This window comes from Daphnia magna, linkage group LG4 (genome assembly GCF_020631705.1).
Source record: "Daphnia magna isolate NIES linkage group LG4, ASM2063170v1.1, whole genome shotgun sequence".
In the NCBI taxonomy this organism is placed as follows: Eukaryota; Metazoa; Arthropoda; class Branchiopoda; order Diplostraca; family Daphniidae; genus Daphnia; species Daphnia magna.
The window spans coordinates 3,823,783-3,842,248 of record NC_059185.1 but is presented as its reverse complement, the minus strand read 5'-3'; the positions used below and the strand labels follow the sequence as shown (position 1 = coordinate 3,842,248).

Genomic DNA, 18,466 nt, shown 5'->3' with positions numbered 1-18,466 from the left:
TTCTGTTTTCAAATTCAGGCAGAGGTAGGAAGAGACTATGGATGAACGCGGAATGAACCTGTGGTGTTGCGGCTGGATGAAATGAGCATTTTTTTTACACGATTAAGTTACGCTTCGATTCAACAGGTAGTTTATTGTAACTTTACGTACTCGGCTGAGCGAAGCGTAAGGGAAAATTGGCAATACCTAACCACAAAGGATGTCGGTGAATGAAAGATCCGCATTTGGAAATTTAGGGAAGAGTGGAATAGAAATTGATCACGTGGTACAATTATATCTTATTTTGGGGGGGTAGTGTTTCTCCTTTGAATATGTAAACCCAATTTTAAAAAAAAGGTGTGATACTATAAAACGTCGATTTCAGATCGCTTTGTTACTTACCTTAAAAACTTTCATGGTTAGCGGATGGCCATTATTAAGTATCCTGCCTATTGTGTCTCTATCTCGTTTGACAGCTGTCCTTCCATGGAAAAAGAAAAGTTTTGAAATCTTGAAATCTTTTATGATTTGCCTCTAATTTCCATGAATGAAATGGGAAATTGCCTGAATTTTGGTGTAGTAGGAAAGGCCCCTTGCAAGCATGTTGGCCATCTTTGAATCGCGTTGAAAGGAAAGAACATTTAAAGACTGCTGTTAATTAATATATGACAAAGAGTTTGTATTTCATTGAAAATAGTTATTACGTATTATAAATTACAAATATATCTTGTGGAATGATTATAGACACAAAGGTGGCTCTGCTCAGGGAACATTCACACCGCAGTTGATCAAAATCCGTCATTCAATTAAGAAATATCATTCAAGTCATACGCCTGCATTTAATAAGCAGGTTTGCTGGGATAGTTTGATTCAGGGTAGGCGGGCTTGGCGTAAGCGGGCTCGGTGTAGGCTGGCTTGGCGTAAGCGGGCTCGGTGTAGGCTGGCTTGGCGTAAGCAGGCTCGGTGTAGGCAGGCTTAGAATAAGTGGGTTCAGCGTAAGCGGGTTCAGTGTAAGCTGGCTTAGAGTAAGCTGGCTCGGTGTAGGCTGGTTTGGAGTAAGCTGGCTCAGTGTAGGCAGGTTTGGAGTAAGCGGGCTCGGTGTAGGCTGGTTTGGAGTAGGTGGACTCAGAATAAGCGGGTTTGGTGTAAGCCGCTTCAGTGACGTAAGCAGCCTCAGTTGAGTAGGAAGACTCAGTGGTGTAGGCAGTCTTGTAGGCGGGTTTGTATTCCTCGTATTTGGCTTCTCCTTCGTATTTCACATCAGCGACGTATCCGTTCTCGTCAGCTCTGTAGGTGACAATCTGAGTGCGGCCATCGGGAAGAGCAACGCGGTAGGATCCTGTAACGACTTTGCCATCGCTTGCCTGTTTGTGGGAGTAGTCATTGTAGCTAGGTTCATCCTTGACGGCCCACTCAAAGCTATACGGCATAGGTTCCTGTTCGAATTGACATTATTAATTTGATTGTCTTAAAAGAAACGTTTGTCTTCTTATTAGGAATTATAGCTCACGTATTCATAGTCCGATTTGGAGTATGCTGGTTCGCCGTAGGCTGGCTCGGCGTTGGCTGGTTCGGCGTAGGCTGGTTCAGCGTAGGCTGGTTCAGCGTAGGCTTTTAGAGTATGCTGGTTCGGGGTAAGCTGGTTCAGAGTAGGCTGGTGCTGAGTAAGTTGGAGCTGGGTAGGCCGGAGTCGTGTACTCGGCACCAACAGCCACAGCGACCAAAGCAGCGAGAATAACGAACTGTTTTCCAAGTTGATTAAGTAAAATTTAATTAAATTTCAATTATTCTTGCTACTTTGTTTTTTTCCAAGCTGAATATACCTTGTTCATGTTGAGGAGAGGAAGGCTGTTCTGTTCTTGGAATGGAACTGATGAATATACTTGGTCTACACCTACTCTTTATATACCGTTCTAATTCAAGGCTGAAACACATAATTCTCTTGCTGTACCGTTCCCCATTTCCCGACCGATACGTGTAAGTCGACTAATTCATTAGAAGAGTGACTATCACTTTGGGGTTGGGTCTCGTATTGGTTTCTCCACCGTCTTCTATATACAAACGTGAGTTTGTTGCAGTGTATATACGAAAGCGGGCATAGCTGCGGCAAATGCCAATCCGAAAATCTCAGGTCCTTTCACTTTCCCCCGGTGCTTTAATTGTTTGGCCCGCTGTTCTTGAATCACGTTGTTGCCACCCAAACGGATTTTTTTTTTCTTTTCTTTGTTGTGTTATTGGTATATCGATGAGGAATTCCAACAACAATTCACGAAAGTAGGTGTCCAATCTTCCGATATTCCGTCACACAAAAGAATGGGTCTTTTCTTCATCGTTATCGGGGAAACCGTTTATCTTGTTTTCACGATCGTTGGTGATTAAACCATTACCGCAAACTGGCCTTGGGCTATTCACCTACAATTCATGTTGTACAACATTCTTAGTTAAGGTCGCAAATTTTTTTTCTTTTTGTCATCACTTTCCGCACTATATACATTAGCCTACGTAAATAGTAAAGGAAGCATTTATTTACATATAATGAATTGCTAGTCGTGAATCGTGACGACAATGTCTAGGCAAAACTAAATCTCGCGAAGACAAAATGTTGGACGCGATTTAGAAATGTCATTGAAGGACACGTTTACCACCTGTGTCAATTGCCACGTTGGTCAATTGTTTTATTTTATTTTATTTGCCAAATAAGATTAGACATGGATACATTTTTCTTGGGTGTGTTTGCCACTTAAACCAGTTAGGTTCATTACAGAGACAAACAGAAAGCAATAAACGATGGGAAGGAGACGGATTAGACTACTTTCGGAACGTATACAACAATTGACGTCCTGCTCAGTTAGAATTACGCTTTTATTTTCTTACAATTTGCCATGACAGATGGTACAAGGCCGACAAATGTTGCCGTTACCCTAGTTTATCGTCTAGAAACGGTAGACAAGGTCAAAGAGGTAGTCAATTTTGGCGGACGATACATTGTGCTAACGATTTCGTAAAAGCGCGGCCAATTTGAAAACGGATCGGAAGACAAATTTGAACCCTATAGGAATGGAAACGTTTTGTTTTCGTGGGCAGCTCTATTGTTGTTGGATACAAGGTTAGCATTTCTTCCGAAATGCATTCAATTTCGTAATAGGAGTATATGGACACTGGGAAACTATAAGCCGCCAAGGACGCTTCTTTACCATCGTTATTTTCAATTATTACTGATGATTTAACTCACGTTACAGATCAAAATGCATCTACTTCGATGCTGATTTAAAAATGCAGATCTTTAAATGGGTAATTATTCAAATTTTATTCAACATTTGGAGAATTTTGCATTTTATTTTTGTTTCCGGAGTCATTGGGACTGGCATAAGGACCATCTTGAATGTGAGGATAAGAAAAAGCTTTTCCCTCTTACGAACATTTGAAAAAAATGTTTGCCTTCGTGAACCGAAAGTGCTGCATTCTTTGTGGGGGAACGAAAAGCTCTTGGTCGTGTTTTACCATTCGGCTTTCGTGCATCAAGCGATGGGCCCTGCATGCAACTTACACTTGGTTCTGTAAAACGGTGGTATTGGAAGTTTCTACACTGTTAATTGACTATCAATTTGGTTTCATTTGCCGTTTTACCAACCGACCATCGATACTTAAACGGAATTTAAACGTTAGTTCACGTTAACCTATTTCTCTCCTAATCGCTTCAATTAGGGCGAACAGTAAATTGCGTGAGCTTGTACAAACAATTGTGCTTGGTGGCTTAGTTTTCCCGCAACAACATTCCCATTATGTAATTAAAGGGCCCAACCTATTTTTCTTTTCATTTTTGTAACTTTGCAGTTGAAATTTGACTGGAAAAACACATACCGTATTGACGTTTTCGACGAGCCAGACGTGCTGCCGGACAACAGCGAGTTGACATAGCAAACAAAAAAACAAAAGAAGAATAGAACAAAACTTGAATTCAAATTTGGATCAACTTTTGCATTCTACCCTTAATTGCAAACGATATCACAGGAAGCTTATACCATTCTTGAGAGATCTCTTATGCCCAAAGGTAACCCAAAAGAAAATTAGAGTGAATTGTTTAAGTAGTTCTCTAGTGAAATTTTAAACTGTTTAACATCTATTACTTATTGTGCATCCATAAATGCGAGTTGCTATTGACCTACATTGATGTCTGTTGATCCTGTTTCACGAATGATACTCTGATTTGTGATTTCACATTGTAATTCCGTTAGCTTCCTGCATGATTTTCTCTCGTGTGTTAACGTCTAACCTATAGTGAAAATCCTCTATACTGTCTAAAGCTTTTTATCTCGCACGAGTGAAACTAAAATATTCGTGGTGGAGGCAATCTATTGTTTTGCACTTTCAGGACGACAAGCTTCAATTGTTGTGTCTGTTTCGTTTTGTAAATCAGGTTCAAAACGAATACAACAGACGGGTTTTACGTGTTAAAGATGGATGCTTTAATGTGTGCATTCCAATGTATCCTGAACTTACCACTCGTAAACATCATGGATATATAATGCAAGGCCAATGTGCTATGAGAAATCTTCTCGCGTAAAAGCAGGAGAAATCTGGTCTTGCCATTAGACGCGAGAACGAAAATGCAACCATTTAACAAGCGGTTTAAAAGACTGACCTAGAAAAAAAAGGATATTTTAAGGGGAAAAAGAAAAACTTACGGTGAAATGAGTAAGGTGCTTTGCATTGTGGGCTTCTTTTAGCAGTTTCATTGTTTATACGCAAACGTATTTTGTTTGGTAATTTATGGCTGTTGGAACGCGAATGGTCGACCAAAAGAAACCGACAACTACAAAGAATGAAAAACACAGTCTGACGGCCAATACAAAAATTTGAAAAAAACAAAACACGATGGGGTCGTCACCGGTTGTCTCTGTCAAGTCAACGACGGCCAAATCAGCCATGATTATGAACTGGAAAATGCACACGTATGCAAGCTCACATCGGATCTCACCATCTAATGAACTAAATTTGTGCTAATGACATCAGTCATTGCTCGACGACTATAGTTGCCTGCCCTGTGGTTCGAGAAATCACTTTGAATTATATCTCTTCCGTGGAAAGAAACGATTCGCTTTCACATTGCACGTTAAAGAGGGTAGATACCTGTAGTACATTAAGTACCTAGTGATGAATATTATTCTTTTACCACGCAAAGATTTAATGACTTCCGTGTTGTCATCTTAGTTTCTCCTTCTTCCATCATATTTTTTTTTCCCGGCATTGTTTTCTGTTCACGTAATAACGTTTAAGTTGCACAATAGGTTAATCAAACTTTGACTGGAGAAAGCTCGATTGTAAGAGAAAGAGATTTTGATCAAAACAAGACTATACCTCAACATACACCGATATTACTCGACATTGTTTCTCCACCTTTCAAGCTAAAAGTCGTGTTGGAAACCGTGATATCAATCTATACTTTCACCAGTGAAATAATTTCATATACTTCTCTGTAATCCCATCGTGCAGGACTTGCAGTGAAAGCTTCTGGAATTCTCCGCTTCCTGTGCCTTTATGGCGAACGTATAGAATCCACGAATATATCAAGGAAATGGATTTGAAAATCTGATAAACCTGGTGATGACCTAAATGTATAAAGCAATGGAATGATTTAAGGCTGGATTGTTTAGAAAAGAAGAGCCATAAGGTGAGCATCGTCTTCCAACATCAACATTAGACTACACCAATAATAGACCTATTGTTTCCATTGTCTGATAGTTGATCAGAATCGTCTCAATTCGAATAAAATTATAGATAATTTAATTGTATTGACAACACGGTGGTTGGCATAATTTAAATAAAAATTAGAAAAACTAATTATCTTTATAAATAAACTGTGAGTGCACGGCTGTTGGCGTACATTAAAGATCTGCATTCATATAATTTACATTCATATAATTTAAAGGATTTCAACAGCAGCACCGGTTGTAACAACGTCTGTTTCGGTTGTTGTCTCAACAGCAGCAACTGCTACCTCAGTGGCCATGGCATCAGTGATAACCTGGTCGGTGGTTGTTGCCACAATATCTTCAGTAACAGGATCAGCAGTTACTGACCCAATGTTTTCAGCAACCGGTTCGGCAGTTACTGAGGCAACGTCTTCAGCAACCGGCCCGGTAGTTACTGGGGCAATGTTTTCAGTAACAGGTTCGATTGTTACTGGGATAATGCCTTCAGTAACCGGTTCGGTAGCTACTGGGACAACATCTTCAGCAACAGGTTCGGTGGCTACTGGGGCGATGGCTTCAGCAACAGGTTCTGCAACTGCTAACGTAATGATTTCAGCAACCGGTTTCACCGCTATTGACGTAATGCCTTCAGCAACCGGTTGGGCGGCCACTGACGCAATGTCTTCAGCAACAAGTTCGACAGCTACCGGAGCAGCGTCTTCAACAACCGGTTCAACAGCCGCAACCGTGGTTTCAGGAGTGGGTTCAGCCAAAACGAGCACATCAGCCTGCTGTTCAACTTCTACGACAGCTTCAATTTCCACTTCAATGATGGCTGGAACAGGGTAGCTTGGCTTCGGATACAAGGGGTAAGAAGGAAGAGGGTACGCAGGGTAAGCTGGAACGGGGTAGGCAGGATAAGAAGGCTTAGGGTAGGAATGTTTAGGATAAACGGGTGGAGCGTAAGTAGACTTAGGGTAAGATTTCTCTGGAATGGCCGCTTTAGGGTAAGTCGGCGGAGCATAGGTAGGCTTTGGGTAAGATGGGTCTAGGTAGGAAGCTTTCGGATAGGCTGGGGGCGTGTAGGAAGGTCTAGGGTAGACTGGTGGGGCGTAAATCGGTTTGGAGTGAGATGGTTCTGGGTATGCAGCTTTAGGGTAAGCTGGTGGCGCATAGGTAGACTTAGGGTAGGAAGGTTCTGGATGGAAAGCTTTAGGGTGAGTCGATGGAGGGTAAGTAGGCTTGGGGTAAGATTTCTCCGCATCAGTCGCTTTCGGGTAAGTCGGTGGAGCGTAGACAGTCTTGGGGTAAGATTTCTCTGGGTAGGAAGCTTTAGGGTAAACTGGTGGCGTAAAGGTAGGCTTAGGGTAAGAGGGCCCCGGTAGGCCGCTTTAGGATAGGTCGGTGGGGCATAGGTAGGCTTAGACTCGGGGAAGGAGGCTTTCGGGTAGACTGGAGGAGTGTAGGAAGATTTAGGCTTGGCCGGGGGGGAAGCATTTTTGGGCTTTGGGTTGGCTGACTTGGTGCGTTTGTAATCATGGGACGTTTGGCCTCTCCTTCGTATTTGACGTTAGCGACGTAGCCGTCACTATCTGCCTTGTACGTGACGATCTGAGTGCGACTGTCAGGTAGCACGACGTAATAGGTTCCATCAACTCCATTGCCGTTTCTAGTCTCCTTGTGTCCAAAATCGTTGAAAGTCGAATCGTCCAAAACGGCCCATTCAAAGCTGTACGGTTTGGCCGGCTGCAATAATCAAAGACATCCAAGTCAACTCTTAATGTTGCATCAAAATGTAGCCGTTTTTTGTTTGTTTTTAACTTACAGGGTCGTTCAATTTCGCATTGGTTGGTGTATAGGCCGGTCTCTTGTACCCCGGTGCTCGATAGTTCGGTTTACGGTAGTAACTCACAGGTGAATACGATGGTTTTGGATAGTACGATGGCCTGGAGTAGTATGGCTTGTCAGAAGCCAGAGCAACAACTGCCAAAGCAGCGATGATGATGAACTGGGAAACAGTAAAAGAAACAGAATGAAATGCAAATTCTATATTGTTTTACGCTTGCCCAAGAAAACCAACTGCACATCACTGAAACTCTACTCACTTTCATTGTGGCTAGAGAGAATTGCTGGGGTGGCTGCGATCGTCCAGATGTGAACGCACTGATGGATCTCAAACGGAGTGTGTTCTCTTTTTATACGTGATCCGGCACGTATTCTCTCGGAAACAGACGAGTAATGGGCGGAGTGGCCACTTGCGTGTCGTTATCTGGCATACTGAGTTGTAGCAAATATCTTATTGTCCTAACATGGACTTCTTATTTCCTATGCGGCGAGCTGGTGAAAATATTAGCAACTCTCACTTTCTGTTTCTCATCCACCTTAACCCCGTTACCCCTAACCGTTTGTCTATCTATCGTCTCTTTCTTTATACCGACGCCTTGTCGTCTAGATGAGTATGGACTGCGGAGCTTGATGGTTTCCCTTTGACTGCATTTATTTATTCCAGCTCCGGGATTTCAAATTAAACAGAAAAATCCTTCCACTTAATTTGTCGACTCCGATCGATCAGTGTCCGATCTCCCCAACTTTGAACACAGCATTTCAGACGGGAAGTATTGCTATTACTATTTTATCCACGTGCACTTGTAGGTTTGTCTTCATAGTTCCATAGTCTTGATTTCCTGGAACTGTCTAATTTTGGGGTAGTGTTTTGTCTTGACGTCCTTGTTTTCATAATTGTTCTTTTACACGAAGGGGGGATTCCAGCTTGGAACTATGTACTTGCTACAAACGTATAGTAGAACACCTGAGGATCCTGCGCCATTCACTTGAATTGCTAATTCAACTCCTGGCTGCCCTTCGTAATATCGCACAGTCGTATTTCATCGACTTCGGTTCAAATTTCATTGGAATAATGGAATCGAGTATACACAAGCTGTGCATGCATCGGTTCTACGTATATCGTTTGATAATGACAACAAATGTGATTTGATTAAAGTAGCTTTTATTTGAGTAAAGATAATCAAATCAGCTTTATATAAATTATAGGTATAATGTGGACACACTGGACAGGCACTAAATTTTCTCATATCATTCGATTGGGATGATTTAAACAGCATCCGTTGAAGTCTCTGGTTCGGCAATAGGTTCCGCAGCAGCGACAGCGGTTTCGCTGACCGGTTCAGTAACAGCAACAGCTTCGACTGCTACCTCAGCTTCCTTAACGACAGGAGCGGCAGTTTCAGTTACTACCTCCGTGGTAGTCGAAACGGGGTAGCTTGGCTTAGGATACGATGGGTACGACGGACGAGGGTAGCTAGGGTACGCTGGGCGAGGATAAGCTGGGTAAGAAGGTCTAGGGTAACTCGGGTAGGATGGCTCAGGGTAAGAAGCTTTGGGGTATGCCGGTGGTGCGTAAGTTGGCTTGGGGTAGGCTGGAGTAGGATAAGCGGGCTTGGGGTAGGCTGGAGGGGCATACGCGGGCTTGGGGTAGGCTGGATAAGATGGTTTATATTCAGGATATGTGGCCTCTCCTTCGTACTTGACGTCAGCAACGTAACCGTAATCATCAGCTTTGTACGTGACCACTTGTCGTCTGCCGTCCGGGAGCACGACGTAGTAAGTCCCAGTCACGACGTTGCCATCGCTTGTCTCCTTGTGTCCGAAATCGTTGTAACTTGCCTGATCCAGTACGGCCCAATCGAAGCTGTACGGCATCGGAGCCTTCAATGGGGAATTTTAATTGGCATTTTAGATAAATGTGAGATTGAGATTGAGAGAGTTACATACGTAGTCGTATCCATCGGCTGCGGGATAAGCTGGTGAAGGGTAGGCTGGTTTGGGGTAGTAAGCCGGTTTGGGGTAGTAAGGGCGATCAGAGGCCAGGGCGACGGCTACCAACGCAGCGATGATGACGAACTGCTGAATCGGGAAAGAGTAAATGAATTTATCCAAATTTCGTGTAAAGAAATGAACACACGATGCATTCGAAATGCAACTCACTTTCATGTTGGCTAGAGAGGAGATTGCTATAGTGTTTGCTAGCGTCCAGAAGATGTGAAAACACTGATGCATTTTTCAGCTTGTCCTAGGTCCTTATTTATACTCGTTTGCCTATTAGTGTTGGAAGAAATTAGGGCGGGGTGAGGGCGTCATCCAACCGAAGACTGCAGCAATTCGGTTCGGCAGGTAATAACATCTCATAATAAAAAATAAAATAAAAAAAGGAAAACCCACACACAAAAACAAACGTTCTCTAGACACCAGTTTTCCCGCAGATTCGATTTAAACCTACCCGACACACCTCCCGCGTTCGAATTTTACGACGAGCCTACCTGCTGGGTGGTAACACTCTCCTTTTCATCTCCCCCTCCTCATAGTCAATACCTCCTCCCATTATCCGTTTGTTACGGTCTTCGTCACCTTTGTTGAGCTTCATTTCTGTATACAGCACGTTTGGCAATTAAAAAGATCTTTTCTTTCTTTTTTAATATCCCTCATTTGTTTGTTGCATTGATGTTTACGAGACTGAAGTTCTTACTGCGTACTACTTTAATAGGCCAATATTATTTTTCTCTTTATCCTTTCACTTTTTATTCCGTCGCTCACCTTCACTGTCCCGGCATCCGTTGGCTTCTCGGCAATTCAAAACATTTTATTCCGTTTCATTAAAGAAATAAAAAGGAATGCATGAAATAAGCGTTGTTTTTTTTTTTTAAACGATTTATGAAGTTTAGTGTTTGACACAGCGGAAAAAAAACAAACAAAAAAATTCTTTTTACTCAATAAATTAAAATTTATTCGAGGGAAACGAATAATTTTTTGTTTTTTTTTGCTTCAGCTTAAAACAACGTTTTGTTCAAGCTCCTTTCCGGCTATTGATTCCCGGAATCACGTGCCCGAGCCGACACACAAAAAAAAAAAGAAATCAAACGGTATGACACTCAAGGATGTCCTTGCAATTTCAAGGTTTTTCGTAAATGTTAAACAAATGTTTTAACGGACGAGAGTGAACTATACGGCGTGAATGGATTGCGTCATGCGAATGGGTCCGCAAAAACCGCAATGTTTTGACATGTGTACGTAACACACCTTAAAGAACGGCTTTTAATAACGAGAAGGGCAACCGTAGATCCTTCTCTTCGTAAAACAACGTAACGCTTCACAGATCAGACAATTACGTGATCCTTCTCCTCTCGATTATCTTTTATTCTTTCTTCTTTTTATACTCAACCGTGAACTACGAGACTTGGCGAATTGAAATGGGGAAAAAAAAAAAATGGGCAAAGAGACAAAGACAACACGACACGCGTTTGCGCTTTTTGTCACTACAATTTGCATATGACACGAAAAAAAGAAAACGAGAAATTAAGCGTGTCTGCGTAGAACAAAAGGCGGCCAGTTATGCAAAGAAAACGGATAACCGTCCCCTCATAAAGAAGGTCTCTTTAACAATTTTGTGCACTTTAAATTCGCAGCGCTCTAACGAAAGAAAATGACCGACATTTCAAATAACAAATCGAGTATGGCCTTCGGCAAAGGCGTGGACGGACGCCGGGGTGGGGCGAAAAGCCATCCTCTTCGCAAAAAAAAAAAATTGTCTGCATCGTTTTCTTATTTTATTTATTTAACCCATGGACGTATGCACTTGCGAACAGTGGGTGCTCTAAAACAATATAGGTCACCTATTTATTTGAAGTCATTTTTTTAAGTAGAAGCAAAGAGCTTTGAGAGTTCTCCTTAAAAAGTCAAATGCGCTTAATGGCGAGGCTTCTTACTCTCATCCAAAAAACTGTATGACTCTGTGATCGAGGCCATCAGAGTACTTTTTTTTTTCAAGCTGATTGTCCCACTTTTGAGCCAGGTAGGTGCGACGCTTATGTCTATGGCAACGCGCTACATTGGCATTCACGAAAGAAAGGAAAAGCCCGTGACAATTACCGTATATATGTTGCTACATAGACTTGGATGCTCTCGTTTTCTTTTCGTCTAGAAGGACGACGTCCTCCAGAACGCATCTGCCGCGTCGATGACATCATCGCCTTCTCCTTTCGACATGACGTTGTGCCATCCGTATTTGCATCACAGGTCTAGACGTAATATAACATTTTGAGGTTTTCTGAGCACGGTGTATGAGTTTGTTCGTGTCCTGTCGTATATAATGGCTCATTGCAAAAGAAACCTTACGGAAGAACTGAATGTTATAGACACGGTTCGGATTTTGTTCATTTTTACAGAAAACAGATGGGCAAAAAAACCGCAAGTGGGTTTCATCTTTTCTTAAATCATATTTTGTTTTCTACCTGTTTCTGTTTAGCTTTCATCTCTGTGTGAATTTTTTTCAAAACCAAGAATAGTGGTGAGAATTCGATGGACAGCCAGCTGGCTGTAACGAGGTGGTCACGCCTATTTGACGGATGCGGCCACATACGCAATAGATGCCGGTATGATCTGTATAGGACTATGATCGGCTTGTTAGCAAAAGTCCTCAATTAACCAAAAACAAAAGAATTACCATAGATCAAGGTTTCTATTGAGACCTTTAAACTTGTAACACATTCTGTTGGATTAGCAGGAATTTCCAATGAAACTACGTGCAAGGGCGAACGGGTTTTATTATTCACACCGCATTCAACCCAGCTTGAACCGTGCCACATTCTGACGGTCACAGTATAGTGACACGATTCCCACAGGCGCGTGAATTCCGGACTGTCACCACACACATGTTCCCACTTGTAAAAAAAACAAAACAATAAAAAGGAAGAAGCGACTCGTCTGTATACTCTCGGAAGTTCTTCGGAATTTGTATGAAAACGTATTCACGCTCTAGCGCACGTATACAATCACCATTGACATTTAGTTCACAAGTAGGTACATCTGGAACCAAAATAATATGCGGTAGCCAGACGAAATTTACGCATGTAAAACGCGGACGTTGAAACCATCATAATGTGGTGGAACTGTGGCATCGGCAGATGATCATAACGCTAATTGTATAATAACAAACCATATTTCTATATGACATGACGTGATTTTCTCTTTCGCACAGTTCTATGCTTTTTTTTCCCAGGGTTATTATTTAAGACAAATTACTTGCCCGTCTTTCTATTTTTAGCAAATTGCTGTGAACGAACATCAGTCTAATTGAAACGAACACAAAGAGAAAATTGAACTTCCCTTTTTCTTTTTATGCCGTACATACTACTTCCCTTTGAATTGAATGCCAATAGCAAAACAAGATTATAACCGGTGAAATTCTACTGTTACGTCATTTCTTTCGAATATTGGGATTGTTTTTACGTGTATATGTAGGTCAAAAGCAACGGATTGAATGGGCAACTTCCATGGTCCAATATCGTTTGAAAAGATATATACAGTCGCTATACACTGTCAATCTGACATGCCCCGTTTCTCTTCTCGCTAACGCTGAAGACTTTTCCATGTCCAGTAATTCGGTCCAGTAATTCGAATCGTGACATTTTGATGGCCCCATCGAAAACAAAACGTGAAGCTAAACCCAAAATGGCAAGCCTCGTTTCGAAAGGATGTGCCGTCAACTTTCGTCGGAGCCTCCAGCTGTAATTTGAAAACTCTTCATCCCACAATGTAGAGCGACATTTGACGGCCTTATACGCATCGAATATGTAACATCACGTTTCCCCTTCAAACGTTGATTGTGGTTCTTATTTTCCTCAGTTTCTTTTTGGGAGGAGGCGAGATGGACTCGATTTTCAAGACGGCAATGATTTAAGCCATTTCGCCATTTTTAGAACAACAGACTCAAGAATAGGGACGCCTCTGACAAGACGGACGGTCCGTCCAAGGCTATTTCCAAAGAAAATATATAGGCTAATATATTTTGTGTATACTCGGGTGGAATAGTAACCGTCACACGCGGAGTTTCAACAAAAAGAACAAAACGAGCAAACAGTTAGTTGACGTCACCGTGAGTGCATTTTTGTCCAGCCAGTGAGGCGACGGTCAGCCGATAAACGAACGTCCTTGTTGTTGTGTTCCTAATGTAGTTAACAAATCAGTTCCACGTTTGACGTGGCTCCGCATTTTGTTTTGGAGAAAGGGGCTCACACAAAAAATAACAAAAGCATTTGAACAAACATTTGCGAAGGGATATATAGGAAGACAACGCCTTTTGAAACGTGCATTATGCGTTACATCATTGAGCACTGGATCTTCTATGTTTTTCACTTTTGTTATGTTTATTTATCTGTCTGTAAATATGTAAACGAAGTTTATATGAAAAGGTGGCCACTTCAGTTTAAAAGGGCGAAAGTAAAATTTAAAATTCAAGAATAGATGTAGGGGAATGAACCAGCACTCACGCGAACAAAGTAGAGGCCATTATACCATCACCGACTATAAAGCCGAGTTGTTTTCCTATTGCGATGAGTTGACATTCCATGACACGCGAGAAAAAGTCAAACGCGTTAAAACAATTTGTGTCAGCTGGATGATAATTACGGTCATTTTAGAATTTATTTTGGAAAAGAAAATCAATTCTATTGTGTAGTAAAGATCAAATATAGTTACAACTCATTTCATCGCATGTATATACAACAAATACAAGATTTGTTTCATATTCCTAAATTCAAAATCTCTTGACATCTTTACAAGTCCGTTGGTTTGAAATGATTTAAGCCTTCGGGATATCCGCATTCCCTTTAGGAAGGGGATAGCTTTCCTTGTTGTTGTGTAAGGAAGGTTGATATTGCGGGTATTTGGTTTCACCTTCGAATTTCACGTCGACAACGTATCCGTTTTCATCAGATCTGTAGGCGACCATCTGAGTGCGGCCGTCCGGCAAGATGACACGGTAAGATCCGGTGGTCACCTTGCCATCGCTTTCTTGCTGATGCGCATAATCATTGCTGCTGGGTTCGTCCTTCACAGCCCAGGCAAACGCGTATGGCATTGGTTCGTGCTTTAAAAAGATTTAATTTTCTTTTTTTGTTGAGTTTAATTAGATATTTCCACGTATATGTAATTTACCTGCTGCTCGTACGCGGGTTTCACTTCCCTATAATTGGATTGTTCCTTTCCGGCTATCGAAACGGCAAGAAATAGAACAGTAACAAAAACGATTTGGACCTATAATGGACGTTAAATTAGAGGAGAATCATTTGTCTAGGTGGAATTAGATAACAATTGTAATTTTAAGCAATGAAAAATACCTGCATGTTGTTTGAAGGAGTTATTGGACGACTGATGTTTTTGTTGGGACTTCATTTCTTTCTTATATAGCTGTATCGCTGGCATTGGTGTAATAGCGGTCACTCATTGCAGCAGTGAGTTATTATTATGATTGGTTTGGATTGGTTTTAAAAAAAAGGGAAATTATAGACGAGAGGGGGATTTTAAAAAATAGCAGACAATTGTCGTGAATGTGTGTCGCGTTCACTTTTGTGGTCATCGTCACGACCCAACTTTCCTTCCATTTGGAACTGGGAAACTTCTTTATGCTCTTCCTTTTTCCTATAACTTTGTTTCGTATACGTCCATTCTTCGTTCTTTATTTCCCATTTCAAAAAAATAGTTCGAAAACGATATTGGCGTTATTCCGCAAACTGTTCGGCGCTTAAGACGATGATGAGCCACTGTGTGTAAATCTATATATAGAAAGCTGCTAAGGTGGAATTTCTTTAAGCGGAAGACCTTCCAGCAGCAGACATGACACGATAAAATGGCGATTTTTTATTCTATTTGTTTGACAGTGATGGCGACTGTGGGGAAATTTCCCTTTTCAGGTGGTCAGAATAGACGCCCGATCGATTGGGTTTACTATAAAACAAATCATATATTTATGATTTGATTACCAAATGTGGCCGATATTATTAGCTGTGGATATTGGCATAACTGAATTCACCTTGTGAATACGTAAGGCAAGAGACTCAAATCGCAGTAGCGGGAAAAACAGCAAGTCCGAATCGCTGGGATTTTTTATAAGTTGTTATTCCCTCCGTGTTTAATGGCTCGTTTATGAGCTAGTGGGGAAAAAAAGACGACAACAAACATATAAGGACATAAAAAATTCCTTTGAGGCATTAAGGCGTGTCTGGCCACACGTCGTGAAAGAGAACCATGCAATCTCGGTGTGCATATCGACATAAACAATGGCAATCCGCGCATGCGTATGGATACATTCAAACAGATATGTTATTTATAGAACCCATTAAACGCCATTTTTTTGTTTGTTGCCGTTTTGAAGCCGGGATTGAATGACTACCGGAGAATCGTGATCTCTAGCGATTCCATATCCAACGTGAGCGTGTTGTTTGTATATACACGACGGCCTTCGTCAACGACGCTCTGTTCTATATAGTAACCGACAAGTGAAACTTGACGGGGGACGATTAAATTTTTAAAAAATACAACATGCCATTGGAGATTATTTATTGGTTTGATGGCCGATATACACTGCGCGTTATGTTGCAGCAGTGAAAGCCGCACAACGTTATTTCCCGCATTTGAAAGTTTGAAAAATTCAATATTCTTTTATTTAGTTTATTCTCAGCCGCTCTCGGACTCGCATTCGTTTTCGGGGATCTTTGCCACGTGTCGAAGGGCAGCGCACAAATTATCACCTGACATTCTGAATTGGCCGTGACCGTCGCTATCAGATCGAGAGTGTACGCACTGACGGACAAAATAGAAGTTTTCTCTTTTTTGCATAGCTCAATGTAAAGTGAAATGAATAAGAAAAAAAGAGCATAATGTCAGTAGACTGTACAGTAATTACGGTGAGGAGGAAAGCAAAGATATCATCAACATAATGAGATCCATAAACAAGTATATAGTTGTAATGATGGTAGACGTATATAACCTACTCTTCACGTTTTGTTCCAGATTTTAAGAACAATTGGCTTATTTTTTTTAATGTAGAGCTCATTTAATTCAGCGTGTTTGAACTGCTCAGAGAATTCCAAAAAAACATCAATGGCTTTGTCATGAATTTAGATGATGACACCTTCGTTTGACATTTGTTCGTGCCATCTTTTCCCAAACAGCAGGGGTGATTTTTCCCTGGACCTACTGCTGTGATACTGGGTGGGAACACTGACGAATTTTCGGCGCAACAATCGTAACAAATGACCTGTCGTGTTTGATCAACTCCCTTTTCTTGATTGTCCATTGAACGGCCAGGGTTTCACCGATTCCTCTTTGCCCACACAATCACACGCAACGGACGTATTACGAAGTTGCACCTGTAAATACAATAAGAAATAATCCATTTTTCGGGGGGCTGCTTGATGAACTCTTTGTTAGTGCGTCGTGATAGTAGCCACACAACGCTCTCGATTTCTAAGACACACTCGTGCATGTTATTGCGTCACGACTTTCTTTACAATGCCGTTATACCCTTGAATGGAAGAAGCTTTAATCCGTTATTCTTTTATTTTAAATTTCAAAAATGTATATTATCCTGCTTTATAATATATGCGCAGATGCAGCAGACAGCCAACTAATGATACACGTATCACATTTTTTTTTTTAAGATCTAGTTCATTTTTTCTTTCGGCATTGTTAAAATTCCATTTTAAAACCAGGTCTTAAAAAGATGAAGGACGCAAGTCTGTGTCCGAAACTATTTTTTTTTAAAAAGAGAGAATAATAAAGAACAAATTGAACGCCTTTTTGTTGGGGGGAGCCATCACCTGTTGCGCATTAGCGCACAGCACTTGCTTTGCATTGTGGCTTAATTACTTTTGATAAGGAGCTAAGGCACTTTGCCTTATGTCTACAATAATGAAAGAGAGTGTATATTCTCCCATGTTGTCCGCATCCAATCCCCAAAAGCTTTTATTTTATTTTTTTAAATAAGACCGACTATTATTCATCTTATAGTTCAAAAATTTCACTTTTGGGAAAGCCTTTCTTATTACGGCCAGCTAACATGTAACGCTCTTGGATGTGCCTCATACACCACCTCTATACCTATACCAAGATGCGTGCAACATTTTCAAACAACTATATGTGTGCCTAGAAGGCGTGTCAGGGTTAAATGCTTTGCATGTTGGCCATTGATAATCACGCCTTGTGAACACTGTAAAGGATGTCGATGACGCGATGACCCCCATTCAAATTTGATCCAGCGGATAACAGCGGCAACGTCCTCTAGTTGTGCAGATTTAAATGTAATGACGTCAGCGCATATAAAAACTACACCGGAGGGCCTAGTACATTTATGTAGATCTCTTTAATTGTTATATTGAATAGTGTACACAGATTTATTGCTTGATTGCAATGACAATGACTTTCGGGATTTCCAGTAAAAACTATAAATCATTCGATCCGCTCTCACTTATACGATCGACTCGTTACTGGTCGTCACACTCTGTGCTGATCATTCACATTTTATATGGGGAAAATCGAGGTTGAACTTATAAGCTTTGACAACTATGTGGTACTTGTTGAAACAGTGCGAACTCGGTTAGGATTTTCGGAGCATTGTTTATTGCGATCTTGCCGATTAAACCTTGGGTTGTGCTTTGCGAAGCGCGAGTTTTTTCAATGTGACAGAGATTTCTCGTTATTGTCCATCAAAGCGCTACATAATGCCTTGCGATGTTTCGCTTTCCACGTTACTATGAGAATATACAATCTACCGATCAAAACTTGATGTACTGTGGAGATCTCATTGCGTTTTGTGGGAATTTTCTTTCGATTTTTGATGTCAAGTTTATCGCGACGGAACGTACCGGCCGAATAAGCGAAGCGATGCCGTCTTCGTTCAGTCGTTTTTCCTTTTCAACTAAATTTTTTTTGCAACCGTCCCT

At 41.3% G+C, this 18,466-nt stretch overlaps 4 protein-coding genes and 1 long non-coding RNA gene across 6 annotated transcripts; 1 reads left to right on the top strand and 4 right to left on the bottom strand.

The window, feature by feature from the left end:
• Nucleotides 1-637: 637 nt before the first annotated feature.
• On the bottom strand, nt 638-1,962 carry LOC116920763 (adhesive plaque matrix protein). Its single transcript, XM_032926875.2, has 3 exons — nt 1,803-1,962; nt 1,490-1,721; nt 638-1,415 (listed from the first exon to the last, which is right to left on the bottom strand). Exon 3 carries the CDS (start codon nt 1,407-1,409, stop codon nt 819-821), a length of 591 nt encoding a protein of 196 aa, XP_032782766.2. The 5' UTR covers nt 1,410-1,415; nt 1,490-1,721; nt 1,803-1,962; the 3' UTR covers nt 638-818.
• Nucleotides 1,963-5,751: 3,789 nt separating this feature from the next.
• LOC123471062 (adhesive plaque matrix protein-like) lies at nt 5,752-7,948 on the bottom strand. Its single transcript, XM_045171927.1, has 4 exons — nt 7,874-7,948; nt 7,498-7,680; nt 7,126-7,418; nt 5,752-7,061 (listed from the first exon to the last, which is right to left on the bottom strand). The coding sequence occupies exons 1-4, from the start codon at nt 7,946-7,948 to the stop codon at nt 5,903-5,905; spliced, it is 1,710 nt and encodes a 569-aa protein (XP_045027862.1). The 3' UTR covers nt 5,752-5,902.
• A 714-nt stretch (nt 7,949-8,662) lies between these two features.
• Nucleotides 8,663-9,825, bottom strand: LOC123471624 (adhesive plaque matrix protein-like). Of its 2 annotated transcripts, none has more exons than XM_045173277.1 (3): nt 9,678-9,825; nt 9,465-9,593; nt 8,663-9,398 (listed from the first exon to the last, which is right to left on the bottom strand). In XM_045173277.1, the coding sequence occupies exons 1-3, from the start codon at nt 9,747-9,749 to the stop codon at nt 8,784-8,786; spliced, it is 816 nt and encodes a 271-aa protein (XP_045029212.1). In that variant the 5' UTR covers nt 9,750-9,825; the 3' UTR covers nt 8,663-8,783. The 2 variants fall into 2 exon arrangements, with proteins under 2 accessions (XP_045029212.1, XP_045029211.1); XM_045173276.1 differs by having other exon boundaries at nt 9,465-9,596; nt 9,678-9,778.
• A 1,617-nt stretch (nt 9,826-11,442) lies between these two features.
• LOC116920762 lies at nt 11,443-12,977 on the top strand. Its single transcript, XR_004392857.2, has 3 exons — nt 11,443-11,937; nt 12,027-12,118; nt 12,250-12,977. It is a non-coding gene; the product is annotated as an uncharacterized LOC116920762 (long non-coding RNA).
• A 1,208-nt stretch (nt 12,978-14,185) lies between these two features.
• Nucleotides 14,186-14,960, bottom strand: LOC116920761 (pro-resilin). The gene is made up of 3 exons (XM_032926874.2): nt 14,864-14,960; nt 14,682-14,780; nt 14,186-14,613 (listed from the first exon to the last, which is right to left on the bottom strand). Exons 1-3 carry the CDS (start codon nt 14,867-14,869, stop codon nt 14,326-14,328), a joined length of 393 nt encoding a protein of 130 aa, XP_032782765.1. The 5' UTR covers nt 14,870-14,960; the 3' UTR covers nt 14,186-14,325.
• Nucleotides 14,961-18,466: the final 3,506 nt, after the last annotated feature.

Coding starts and splice junctions, on each gene's coding strand:
- LOC116920763 (XM_032926875.2), bottom strand. CDS start 1,409: ATGCCGTATAGCTTTGAGTGGGCCGTCAAGGATGAACCTAGCTACAAT.
- LOC123471062 (XM_045171927.1), bottom strand. CDS start 7,948: ATGCCAGATAACGACACGCAAGTGGCCACTCCGCCCATTACTCGTCTG. Junction 7,681..7,873: donor GAGAATACGTGCCGGATCAC/GTATAAAAAGAG, acceptor ACTGTTTCCCAG/TTCATCATCATCGCTGCTTT. Junction 7,419..7,497: donor ATGCGAAATTGAACGACCCT/GTAAGTTAAAAA, acceptor TGATTATTGCAG/CCGGCCAAACCGTACAGCTT.
- LOC123471624 (XM_045173276.1), bottom strand. CDS start 9,749: ATGCATCAGTGTTTTCACATCTTCTGGACGCTAGCAAACACTATAGCA. Junction 9,597..9,677: donor CCTCTCTAGCCAACATGAAA/GTGAGTTGCATT, acceptor TTCCCGATTCAG/CAGTTCGTCATCATCGCTGC. Junction 9,399..9,464: donor CAGCCGATGGATACGACTAC/GTATGTAACTCT, acceptor TCCCCATTGAAG/GCTCCGATGCCGTACAGCTT.
- LOC116920761 (XM_032926874.2), bottom strand. Junction 14,614..14,681: donor AACCCGCGTACGAGCAGCAG/GTAAATTACATA, acceptor ATCTTTTTAAAG/CACGAACCAATGCCATACGC.